General features: G+C 64.2%; 1 protein-coding gene across 1 annotated transcript in view; it reads right to left on the bottom strand.

Moving 5' to 3' along the window:
• Positions 1-13136, bottom strand: part of LOC112402238 (mucin-2-like) — a 35439-nt gene that overhangs the window by 8525 nt on the left and 13778 nt on the right. Inside the window, exons 4-25 of the mRNA XM_024749032.1 lie at positions 12313-12583; positions 11398-11512; positions 10824-11105; positions 10455-10665; positions 10141-10266; positions 9507-9654; positions 9302-9440; positions 9102-9212; positions 8947-9016; positions 8740-8877; positions 8481-8645; positions 7919-8013; positions 3777-3903; positions 3127-3382; positions 2947-2999; positions 2728-2828; positions 2189-2340; positions 1759-1897; positions 1331-1441; positions 1066-1245; positions 699-938; positions 98-254 (exon numbers count right to left, since the gene is read on the bottom strand). Of these exons, the coding sequence (XP_024604800.1) occupies positions 98-254; positions 699-938; positions 1066-1245; positions 1331-1441; positions 1759-1897; positions 2189-2340; positions 2728-2828; positions 2947-2999; positions 3127-3382; positions 3777-3903; positions 7919-8013; positions 8481-8645; positions 8740-8877; positions 8947-9016; positions 9102-9212; positions 9302-9440; positions 9507-9654; positions 10141-10266; positions 10455-10665; positions 10824-11105; positions 11398-11512; positions 12313-12583 (3387 nt within the window). The remainder of the gene's footprint in view (positions 1-97; positions 255-698; positions 939-1065; positions 1246-1330; positions 1442-1758; positions 1898-2188; positions 2341-2727; positions 2829-2946; positions 3000-3126; positions 3383-3776; positions 3904-7918; positions 8014-8480; positions 8646-8739; positions 8878-8946; positions 9017-9101; positions 9213-9301; positions 9441-9506; positions 9655-10140; positions 10267-10454; positions 10666-10823; positions 11106-11397; positions 11513-12312; positions 12584-13136) is intronic.

The raw sequence follows: 13136 nt of genomic DNA, 5'->3' as shown, positions 1-13136 counted from the left end.
GGAGGCAGGGAGGGGGCCACAGACACCCCATCCCCCGGTGCAGCAGCCTCCGGCCCGCCACACTGGCACCCCAGGTCCAGGACAGGCGGGCACTCACGGCACAGCTCGGGCGTCCTCCAGAACACGCAGGCCCCCTCCTTGGTGCACTCTTGGGCGTAGGCGGTCACAGCAGAGCAGAAACACTCACAGTCCCCGCCCGTGTCGCAGGAGCACGAGTCGTGGACACAGGCTTCGTAGAAGGGCTTGGGGTCCACCTAGGGGAGGAACCTCCATGTGCCCGGTGTCTACACTGCCCTCATGCGGACAGGCCTTCCCCTGTGGCCCAGGAAGCTCGGGACCCCGAGGCCGACTCCGCGCCCGGGACAGGGTGTGGTCACCCAGCCCTAGCCCCCCAGTGGGGCTGTCAGGGGAGGTCCAGCGACGGTTGCCCAACCCTGCCCACCTCCCCCCACCGCTGCCGGGAGCTAAGGGCCATCTGGGCCTCAGGGGCTTGTGTCCTTTCTCCCTCCCTGGAAGGTCCAGAGGCCGGGGGTCCAACCAGGGGTCTCAGAGGGAAGGCTGGACCTCTGGTCACGTGTCCGAAGGACACAGAAGATGGAGCTGAAGCTGGAGAACAGATGGCACAGGCTGACGCAGCCGGGAGACCGCCCCGCCCTCAGCCCCGCCCTCGGCCCCGCCCGCGCCCACTCCCCGCCCACCTTGCTGTGGCAGACGCCGAAGACCGGGCCCTTGATGATGCTGCACTGCTTCTCGGCCCAGGAGCGGCGGTGCGGCCTCAGGGCGCACGGCTCGGGGGTGGCGCTCACGTCCGGACAGGTGGGGGCCTCCTTCCAGCTGTTCCCGAAGTCCAGCTCACTCTCCACCACCATGTGGTCCCGCGTGGTGAAGTCGTTGCTGGATCGCTGGTCAAAGTTCCCACACAGGCCACACACAGTGCCCTGCAGAGACAAGCCGGCCGGGGGCTTTGCCAGGGGGCTCGCCGGCGGGAGCGGCTGGCCGCTCACGAGCCTGGGAGGCCCGGGGGCAGCATAGGCACGGACTGGCTGACGGGCAGGCGGTGCACACCTTGTAGGAGGGGGCGAGCTTGATGAAGACGCTGGTCCTCTTGTCCCAGATGACGACGATGCCAACGCTAGCCTCCACCACCAGGTACTGGCCCACTTCCCGCGTGGTGTAGGCCACATGGTGGCCCACGTCACGCTGTATCACCATGCGGTGTTTGTCCTCCAGCTTTAGCTCCGTCCTCTGTGCCCAGGGGAGAGGCCCCATCACTGGCCGAGTCTGAGGGTCCCCAAGGGACCATGCGTGCCCAGGGGAAGGCAGCACTCACCCCCAGGAAGATCTTGATGGCCTTGGAGCAGGTGACGCCCGTGGTGCCACAGGGGACATTCTCGGTGATGACACTGAAGGAGCCCAGTGAGGAGTTCTGGCCACAGTAGTCCTGGGGGCCCACGGGCACGTGAGCCGGGCCGGCCCGGCCATGAGGGTCCTGGGCACCTCCCCCAAGCTGGGCCTGGTCGAGCCTCAGCCCCTCATCTGTTGAGAGGGGCCTTAACCCCCCAAACACACACGCCCCTGTGCACCCCACACCCCCGAAACCCACGGGAGGGTCATGGAATGGGAGGGCCAAGGAAGGGCTCCCGTCCCGCCCCAGACCCCCTCCACTCGGAGCCTCCTCACTGGACTGGGAGCAGCCCAGGGCCAGCAGCGCAGGGGCCACGAAGCAGAGGCAGGCTCTGGCCATGCCCTCGGCCTCACCTGAACGGCCACGTAGGAGCAGTGTCCATCAAAATCATAGTACTTCCCATCGAAGGTGATGTAGTGGCTGTTCCCGTAGATGGCACAGGTGCCGTGGCACACGGACTGGGTGCATGCCCAGCGCCCTTTCTGGCAGGTGCTGAGGAGAGCGAGATGGGGGGCCTGGAGGGGCTGCAGGGGCCCAGGTCCCCCACCCCTGCTCAGCGTGTATCCTGGCGCTGTGCGGAAAGCCCCCCAGCAGCTCACAGAGCACACCTCCAGGCCCTCCTATCCCAGCGCCCACCCAGGCCAGGGCCCTGCCAGCCAGGTGGGAGGCCACGGGGCCCTGCAGACCCCGGCCAGCCCCGCGGAGGAGACCCCCGTGGAGGAGGCCTGCGGTCCAGGGCCGGCTCCCCACGGAGCGCTTGGGGGTCGCGGCCAGGGTGCTTACCAGGTGTTGCAGTCCACCCTGATCTTGTCCCCGGGGGAGTACAGGTCCTTGTTGTGCATACACGGGCACGCCTCCTCCACCACGCAGCCACCCCGGCCATCATCAATCAGCCCCTCAGGGCACACGCAGCCACTGATGCACTCCGTCTGGTACTGGCGGGCGGTTGGGGAGCGGGGTTCGGGGGTCAGGTGCCGGGCCCAGGGTGGCTGGCCCCTCTTCTGTTGCTGCAGACACCCCTCGTGCCCCGACCCCCCACCCTCTGACGCTTGACGTCTCTCCCTGGTCCAGCCTCCGGAGCCCTGCCCCCGGGCTCACCACTGGGCTGGGAGACGGGGGAGAGCAGCCTGCCAGGGGCCCCTACACTGGTCCCTGTGCCCTCAGCGGTCTGGGTGGGGACCCACAGGTGGCCACCTCCCCCGAGGAACGAGGAGGGCCGGCGAAGCGCATGTGTCCAGAGGACCTAGGGCCCAGAGCCGCAGGACCGGTGGTATGGGAGCCCGCCTGCACCCCCGTCCACAGCGCCCCCACCCAGCACGCACGTAGCCGGCAGCCAGCGTCTGGCAGCTGACGGGCCTGGGGTTCCGGGTGGCCAGCGCCGTCAGGTTGTTGCAGTCGACGTGGATCTTCGGGGCCATGCAGCCTGCGGGACGGAAGGGGCCACCTCAGCTCAGGTGAAGTTGGGTGGGGGGCTCGCGCAGGCGATGGAGGGGGAGCAGGGTGGGGGGCGGCAGGCCGTGCACAGGGCAGCAGCCACTTACGCTGGTAGGGCTGCTTGACCCGCAGGCAGTGCAGCCTCCCGTTCTGGCAAACGCTGTGAGGGAGAGGTGGGGGGTGAATGGGGCCCTTCGGGGGTGGGCCCAGTGGCTCTGTGGGACTGGGCGGGGGTGTGGGCGCCCCCAGCAGAGCCGGTCCTCCCTCCCCAGCCCCAGGCCACACACCATCGCTCCTCCTGCCTCAGGATGGCCTCCCCCGCCTGCAGGTAGAGGCCATGGTAGTAGCAGGAACACTTGGCCAGGGCCACGCAGCGGCCCTTCTCATCCAGGAAGGTGTGGTCAGGGCAGCCGCAGCCGTCCACGGGTGCGAAGCCCTTGACACAGTGGGTGTCAGGCTCAGACAGCGAGCGGCAGGTCGGCTGGCAGGTGGTCAGGTTGTACAGGAAGACCTGCGACCTGGGGCAGGAGCCCACGTCCTTGTCTGCAGAGGGGAGGGGCCAGCCTGAGGGGCAGGAGGACGGCCCGCAGCTCCCTTCCCCGAAAGCCATCCCCGAGCCCCACGTCTGGCCAGGACACCCACCCAGCCAGGGGGCCAACGAGGACAGTCACCCCGGGACCCCTGGCCACACAGGTGCCCCAGCCCCCCCCCACGCACCTCCCCTCTGAGCTAAGGCATCGTGGCCACAGTTCCAGGCCCCCAGGCCCCTCCCTGCAAGCAGAGTGGCCCAGGGCTGGTTTCCTGCTACTTCCTAGCCGAGGAAGCTGGGAGTGAGGTCGCCGCCCTGCACCCTCAACCCTTGACAGCCAAGGGGAGCTGCCACCTGGGACAGCAGCGACCTGGAGGCCGGCCCTGGCCCAGGACACCTGGCACTCACTGCAGATGCGCTCCCGCCAGCCCCACAGCATGACGCCCTTGATGGCGCAGGCGCGGGCGTAGGAGGCCAGGGCCGCACACATGCAGTCCTCCGTGCTCTGACAGTTGCACGTGTCGTATTTGCACCTCTGTGGGGGCAAACAGGGCAGTGAACGGGGAGAGCTGGTTGGGGGACATCACGCCCATGTGAGCACAGACACACGCAGCATTTACACACATGCACACACACCCTGCTAAACACATGTGCTGTGCTAACGCACACCCAGCTATACACATGTGCTCTGCACACACACACCCCGCTATACACATGTGCTCTGCACACACACACCCCGCTATACACATGTGCTCTGCACACACACACCCCGCTATACACATGTGCTCTGCACACACACACCCCGCTATACACATGTGCTCTGCACACACACACCCCGCTATACACATGTGCTCTGCACACACACACCCAGCTATACACATGTGCTTTGCTCAAACACCCAGCTATACACATGTGCTCTGCACACACACCCCCAGCTATACACATGTGCTCTGCACACACACACCCCGCTATACACATGTGCTCTGCACACACACACCCCGCTATACACATGTGCTCTGCACACACACACCCCGCTATACACATGTGCTCTGCACACACACACCCCGCTATACACATGTGCTCTGCACACACACACCCCGCTATACACATGTGCTCTGCACACACACACCCCGCTATACACATGTGCTCTGCACACACACACCCCGCTATACACATGTGCTCTGCACACACACACCCCGCTATACACATGTGCTCTGCACACACACACCCCGCTATACACATGTGCTCTGCACACACACACCCCGCTATACACATGTGCTCTGCACACACACACCCCGCTATACACATGTGCTCTGCACACACACACCCCGCTATACACATGTGCTCTGCACACACACACCCCGCTATACACATGTGCTCTGCACACACACACCCCGCTATACACATGTGCTCTGCACACACACACCCCGCTATACACATGTGCTCTGCACACACACACCCCGCTATACACATGTGCTCTGCACACACACACCCCGCTATACACATGTGCTCTGCACACACACACCCCGCTATACACATGTGCTCTGCACACACACACCCCGCTATACACATGTGCTCTGCACACACACACCCCGCTATACACATGTGCTCTGCACACACACACCCCGCTATACACATGTGCTCTGCACACACACACCCCGCTATACACATGTGCTCTGCACACACACACCCCGCTATACACATGTGCTCTGCACACACACACCCCGCTATACACATGTGCTCTGCACACACACACCCCGCTATACACATGTGCTCTGCACACACACACCCCGCTATACACATGTGCTCTGCACACACACACCCCGCTATACACATGTGCTCTGCACACACACACCCCGCTATACACATGTGCTCTGCACACACACACCCCGCTATACACATGTGCTCTGCACACACACACCCCGCTATACACATGTGCTCTGCACACACACACCCCGCTATACACATGTGCTCTGCACACACACACCCCGCTATACACATGTGCTCTGCACACACACACCCCGCTATACACATGTGCTCTGCACACACACACCCCGCTATACACATGTGCTCTGCACACACACACCCCGCTATACACATGTGCTCTGCACACACACACCCCGCTATACACATGTGCTCTGCACACACACACCCCGCTATACACATGTGCTCTGCACACACACACCCCGCTATACACATGTGCTCTGCACACACACACCCCGCTATACACATGTGCTCTGCACACACACACCCCGCTATACACATGTGCTCTGCACACACACACCCCGCTATACACATGTGCTCTGCACACACACACCCCGCTATACACATGTGCTCTGCACACACACACCCCGCTATACACATGTGCTCTGCACACACACACCCCGCTATACACATGTGCTCTGCACACACACACCCCGCTATACACATGTGCTCTGCACACACACACCCCGCTATACACATGTGCTCTGCACACACACACCCCGCTATACACATGTGCTCTGCACACACACACCCCGCTATACACATGTGCTCTGCACACACACACCCCGCTATACACATGTGCTCTGCACACACACACCCCGCTATACACATGTGCTCTGCACACACACACCCCGCTATACACATGTGCTCTGCACACACACACCCCGCTATACACATGTGCTCTGCACACACACACCCCGCTATACACATGTGCTCTGCACACACACACCCCGCTATACACATGTGCTCTGCACACACACACCCCGCTATACACATGTGCTCTGCACACACACACCCCGCTATACACATGTGCTCTGCACACACACACCCCGCTATACACATGTGCTCTGCACACACACACCCCGCTATACACATGTGCTCTGCACACACACACCCCGCTATACACATGTGCTCTGCACACACACACCCCGCTATACACATGTGCTCTGCACACACACACCCCGCTATACACATGTGCTCTGCACACACACACCCCGCTATACACATGTGCTCTGCACACACACACCCCGCTATACACATGTGCTCTGCACACACACACCCCGCTATACACATGTGCTCTGCACACACACACCCCGCTATACACATGTGCTCTGCACACACACACCCCGCTATACACATGTGCTCTGCACACACACACCCCGCTATACACATGTGCTCTGCACACACACACCCCGCTATACACATGTGCTCTGCACACACACACCCCGCTATACACATGTGCTCTGCACACACACACCCCGCTATACACATGTGCTCTGCACACACACACCCCGCTATACACATGTGCTCTGCACACACACACCCCGCTATACACATGTGCTCTGCACACACACACCCCGCTATACACATGTGCTCTGCACACACACACCCCGCTATACACATGTGCTCTGCACACACACACCCCGCTATACACATGTGCTCTGCACACACACACCCCGCTATACACATGTGCTCTGCACACACACACCCCGCTATACACATGTGCTCTGCACACACACACCCCGCTATACACATGTGCTCTGCACACACACACCCCGCTATACACATGTGCTCTGCACACACACACCCCGCTATACACATGTGCTCTGCACACACACACCCCGCTATACACATGTGCTCTGCACACACACACCCCGCTATACACATGTGCTCTGCACACACACACCCCGCTATACACATGTGCTCTGCACACACACACCCCGCTATACACATGTGCTCTGCACACACACACCCCGCTATACACATGTGCTCTGCACACACACACCCCGCTATACACATGTGCTCTGCACACACACACCCCGCTATACACATGTGCTCTGCACACACACACCCCGCTATACACATGTGCTCTGCACACACACACCCCGCTATACACATGTGCTCTGCACACACACACCCCGCTATACACATGTGCTCTGCACACACACACCCCGCTATACACATGTGCTCTGCACACACACACCCCGCTATACACATGTGCTCTGCACACACACACCCCGCTATACACATGTGCTCTGCACACACACACCCCGCTATACACATGTGCTCTGCACACACACACCCCGCTATACACATGTGCTCTGCACACACACACCCCGCTATACACATGTGCTCTGCACACACACACCCCGCTATACACATGTGCTCTGCACACACACACCCCGCTATACACATGTGCTCTGCACACACACACCCCGCTATACACATGTGCTCTGCACACACACACCCCGCTATACACATGTGCTCTGCACACACACACCCCGCTATACACATGTGCTCTGCACACACACACCCCGCTATACACATGTGCTCTGCACACACACCCAGCTATACACATGTTCTGTGCTCACACACCCAGCTATATACATGTGCTCTGCTCACACACCCAGCTATACACATGAGCTGTGCTCACACACACCCAGCTATACACAGGGGCTCTGCTCACACACCCAGCTCTACACATGTGCTCTGCACACACACGCAGTCGTTTCCTACAGGATCCTCCCAGGCCGCGGGGAGGGGGGTGCCTGTGTGGGCCCACCCACCTTGTAGTACTCGGCTGGGTCCACGGCAGAGTGGCACTTCCTGAACGGGCTCTCTGTCTTCTTCAGCAGGGAGCACCAATGCTCGGCGTAGTTGGCTGGAGAGGGTTCAGCCCGTCAGTGCGGATGGCCCCTCCAACAATCCCCCAGGTCAGGCTGCCCAGCCGCCCAGGCTGGAGCAGACACTGTCCCCTCGCTGGACCGAACCCAGGCCCCTCCCTTCAGGGCAGGTCAGCACAGGACGGTGCTCCTCTGTAAGGCAAGGGCTCCCACCCCTCTCCTCTCCCCACCGTGTGGACATGGCAGGTGACCTGCAAGGTGTTAGGGTGTCCTGTCAAGGCACCAGGCCAGCCCCCGGATGAGGGCCACCAGCCTGCGATTAGTAGCCCCGGCCCCTCTGCCATGTCACTGGGCAGGCTGCCACCGTGGGCCACCATAAACCAGCCGCAAGGCAGACAGCAGCAGGTGGACGGCTGGCTCTGTTGTCTCCACACTACACCCGCCCACCACGTCCCACCAGGAGCCCTGTGTGCTCAGGGCCAGCTCCCCAGCGGCCAAGCCTCACCGCTCTCGATGTTGAGGGAGCAGGGGTCATCCAGCCAGTCCAGCTTGTCGCGGCAGCTCGACTGGGCCTTCCAGGTGTTGGCGAAGCCGGCGCCCGTGGCCTCCACCAGCCCACCGGCTGTCTTGAAGTCGTCACCTTCAAGGCCGTTGAAGTTCCCGCAGAGGCCTGAGGGGCCAGGACAGGGTTGGGAAGTGTCGGGGGTCAGAGCGCACAGGCCTGAGGGTGGCCTGCGTGGGGGGCGCTGGGCGGGGCCGCTCACCCTGCACCAGCCCCTGGGCGGCGTGGTCCAGCGTCAGGAAGAGCTGCATGACCGGCACCAGCTGGACCTGCAGCCTGAGGCCGAAGGCGGTGGTCACGACGACGTGGTGGGAGGACGGTTGAAAGATGGAGAAGCTCGCTGCAAGGCAGGGGAGGTGAAGGGCCGTGGAGGGCTCATGGGGAGGGTGCACCCTGGAGCTGGACTCACCCGTCACGTGGGGCAGGTTCACCTGCAGCTCATTCAGCAGGACACTGCCGTCCAACTTGAAGGCCACCACCTGTGGGCAAGGCCGAGCGTACAGGGGGCTGAGAAGGCCTTGGGGCCCCCCGGGGCGCTGGGAGGGCAGGGGCAGGGGCACCCACGTTCTTCTTGTCATCAGCCAGCAGCACCACCGTCTTCAGGCAGGTCTGCTTGTCGGTGGAGCCGCAGGGCGTCAGCTCGCCCAGGACGGCGTAGGAGTCGTTGTGGGTGTCCTACGGGGAGGGCAGAGGGCGTTGCAGCCACACAGCGGGTGGGGCAGGGGTCCAGCTCCGCCCACATGCCCACCCCGGGTGCCAGCCACCTTGGTCAGCACGTAGTAGCAGTCCCCGTGGAACGTGTACTTCCTCTCGTCGAAGGTGGTGATATGGGCACCGCCCTCCAGGGCACACGTCCTGGGGCACTGCAGGTCCTGGCACACCCAGCGGCTGGCGTTGCAAACACTGTAGGGCGACAGGGCCAGGGTCAGGCTCGACCGCCACCCCTGCCCTCTGGGACCCTCAGCCCACCTGGACCCCAGCCCGTCGGGACCCCATCCCACCTGGACCCCAGCTCGTCGGATCTGTTGGCCAGGCGCGTACAGGTGTCCATGCAGCTTGCAGTGACACTGGTTCACAGGGATGCAGCCGCCACCCTTGATGTCATCATACACAGTGCCTGGGACAGCGCGAGACATGTTCCATTCAGCCGGCCCGAACAGTGCCAGAGTCCCGCCTGGCGGGGCTGCCGTTTCCAGGGCCACAGCCAGGGGCCGGCCTCCCTGAAGGGGCGCTGCCAGCCAGGCCTCCCAGCCACAGACACCTATGGTCCTTTGGGGGACAACTGTGGTCCCCACACTGTATCAGAGGGACCTGCTTCCAGGCTCAGAGCCACGGGCCAGGCAGGACGAGGTCTATCCACGGGTGATGAGCAGGAAGGTGACACTGCTGTGTGTATGTTGGGGAGTCTTCAGCCCTTGTAGCCCTTCTACCTGGACCTTGTCCCCTGATGTCCCTGCAGGGCCCCGACCTGTCACTCTCCCTCAGCACGGCTGAGAGCCGAGGCCCAGGCAGCGAGGCGGCCGTCCCACCAGGCACAGGTGGCAGGTGGCACTTCAGGGCAGCGCTCTCCACTCCGCTGCCTGCGTGCGTCCCCAGCACTCACCTTCCGGGCAGAAACAGCCGTCCATGCGATGTTCCTCACACAGGCTGCTGACCTCCAGGTGTGAGCAGGTGTCCATGCAGGGCGAGCCGCTCTCCAGGTAAACCATGTTCCCAGGGCAGCTCTTAGCTGGACAGGCAGAGGCAGGGCCCTGAGCCGAGGGGCAGAGCGCAGCGGGCGCCACGAAGGGTCCGTGCCGGCCTCGCGCCCCGACTGAGCTGGGCACAGCATGGCTCCCGGTCCAGAGCGCAAAGGGCACCGCGCTCCCCGCGGATCACGCCCCACGTGCCCCCGGCTCCTGGCCGCGCGGCACTTACGGCAGAGAGAGGCGGTCCTCCAGTTCCGCGGCCTGCCGCCGGCGTGCGAGCACTGGCGGGAGAACTCGGCGATGGTGCTGCAGACGCAGGAGGTGCCGTGCGGGCACTGGCAGCGGTCCTGCATGCAGGCCTGCACGTGCAGCTCCAGTGGCACCAGGTCCCGGCAGTCCTCGAAGGCCGTGTCTGTCAGCAGCCTCTCGCACTCGGCGCGCTGGCGGGCAGTGGGTGGGGCTGCTCATGGCCTCCTCTCCCCTCCGCGCCACCGGGGCGGGCGCGGGGTCCCCAACAGAGGCCAGCGGGCACGGCTCTGGGGGGAGGTGCAGGCTCTGCTCCCACGGCCCCCTCCCCCCCGAATGGCCAGTGACTCACATGCTCAGAGCAGGACGCAGGGGTCGGCACCTCCTGGGGGCCCTCGCACACCTCCTCAGGCTTGTTCACCTTCTGCATGTTCCCAAATTCGACGGGACTGAAGAGCACGCCTGGGGGGGCACAGCCGTTCAGCGGGGCCGGGCGGGGAGCCTGCCCGCAGCCCAGCCGCCAAGGCCCGAGGAGGCCCTCACCATCGGAGAGGAACTCAGAGTAGGTCTGCAGACCGTTGTAGTCACCACAGAGGCCACACGTGTGGTTCCGGAACTTACTGTCCAGCTCCAGCTGTCCGGGGAAGGGAGACAAGTGAGCAGGCCGTGGGGCAGCCAGGTCAGCCTCAGAACCCTGCCTGAACGGGTGTCAGCCGTGGTGGGAGAGCTGGGGTTAGCTGGGGGGAGGGGGTGGGGGAAGGGGCAGGGCCAGCACACCACCCCGGGCCAGAGGGTCCCCTCACGGGGTGGACCACCTGACCCCCGCTCTGCCTCCAGCCTCTCCACCTGCCCAAAGGCCACACAGTGCCCCAGCCCGCCCAGAGTCCCCTCTTGGTCCCCTGGGGTCCCCGAGGCCCGTGACACACCATGACCGAGTCCTCCCGGTTCCACATGAGCGTGAGGCCAGCACGGGAATAGACCTTGGTGTAGGCGTCATTCTTCTCGATGAGCAGCCCCGGGCTGTAGTGCGGGCTGCTGACCCTGGGGGATGGGCACCGGGTTCATGCCGGCCCACGCAGCACCCACATGGCAGAGGGGCTGAGGCTGTGGGCGTGGGTAGGGTGGCCGGCTCCCGTCCGGGAGCCACAAGCAGTGTGGCCCCCCTCTGGGGGCACTCGAGCCGTGGCCCAGCCCCTGTCCACCTGCCTGGCTAGGTCCTCTGGGCCGAGCCACACCCGCCGGCCCAATGCCTTCTCCACACCCCCTCCCTGGGCTCTGCTCTGGGCAGGGCCCCCAGGGAGCCCGTAAAAGCCCTGGGAGGAGGGAGGACCAGGCTGGAGAAGCCCCACCCACCCCATCGCCCAGGGCAGGCGCTGCACCCACCCCACACTGCCCCTGTGGGCCCTGTTCCCACCCCCTACTCTGAGCCTGGGCTTCGGGGAATCGAAATCCCTTGCAGCAGGGGAAGGGCAAACCCTGCAGGTGGGGACCCCCCTGCACCCCACCCCCCGCCCGCCCGGGGCAGGAATGAGCTCAGGGCCCCTTTGTTCCTGAGACAACGCAGGACAAAGTGGGGGAAGGAGGAACGGGCCTCCCATGGGCTCCTGTAACCCTAGCCTGGGCTGCCAGGCCACCCTGCCCAGCACGGTCCAGCCCAGAGCCTGGTGGGCTGCCAGCAGGGGGGCTGGAGGAGACTCGCTGGTTTAATAAAGCTCCCTCCCCAACACTCTCCTTCTTAGCCGGCGGGGCAGTGGTGGGGGGGGAAGGGAGGGCAAGCGGGGGCACCGGCCGGGTCTCACTTGCTCACAGGACGTGGGAAGGGACACTGCCTGAGCACTCACACGGCGCCGTTCACCACAGCGAGCTGGCTGGTGAGGTAGATGGCATCATCCTTGACGGTCAGCAGGATGTACTCGACCTGCGGGTGGCCCCCACTGCGGCCGGGGCCCCGTTTCAGGTGCACAGCGAACTCCTGGTAGGTGTCCCGGCAGTCAGAGGCGAAGTTGTAGACGCACAGCCCGGGGAAGCGGAAGATGTCTCCGTCGAAGGTCTTGTAGTGGGAGTCACCCCACGTGCTGCAGACGCTGTGGCCGTGGTTCCGGGTCCTGCCTTCTGGGGTGCAGCAGGTGGGTACGTGAGCAGCCCATGTCGCCAGGAAGCCCGTCCGTCCGAGGCTCTGGCCTGGCAGCGGCCCTCTGAGGACCCTCCAGAGGCGCCCCGCAGCAGCTCAGAGCCCGTCGGGGTCTCGGCCCAGGCCCCAGGGAGGGTCGCCCTGCGGGGGTCCTCTGCCGGACATTGGCCACCCCATCCACGCGGTCTCAGCCCCCTGAAAGGGCGTCTCCAGCTGCCGCGCCCTCCCACCCTGACCCTGCGGGGGATGCGGCTGTGTGCTGAGCGGGGAGCAGGGCCAGAGGGGCTGTCGGGCTCCCTGGCGCCCTGTCAGCCTGGCCCAGCTCCCCACCCCGGTCTCCACCACACTCCGTCCATCGACACCCCAGCCAGCACCCCAGCCCCGCTCCAGCCGCCCCTCATCCCGCAGAAGATCTGTGCCGGACCCCTCAGAGGGAGCCTGCGTCATGTTCATCCATATGGGGCCAGCTCCCCCTTCCCCCAGCCCCGCCACCACCCTGTCCCCAAATGCCCTGCTGGCTCAGAGATGTCCCCA

The sequence above is a fragment of the Neophocaena asiaeorientalis genome, unplaced genomic scaffold, assembly GCF_003031525.2.
Source record: "Neophocaena asiaeorientalis asiaeorientalis breed wild unplaced genomic scaffold, Neophocaena_asiaeorientalis_V1.1 scaffold43, whole genome shotgun sequence".
Taxonomy (NCBI): Eukaryota; Metazoa; Chordata; class Mammalia; order Artiodactyla; family Phocoenidae; genus Neophocaena; species Neophocaena asiaeorientalis.
Note: the sequence above shows the minus strand (reverse complement) of the source record. Positions and strands in the feature narration are given on the sequence as shown.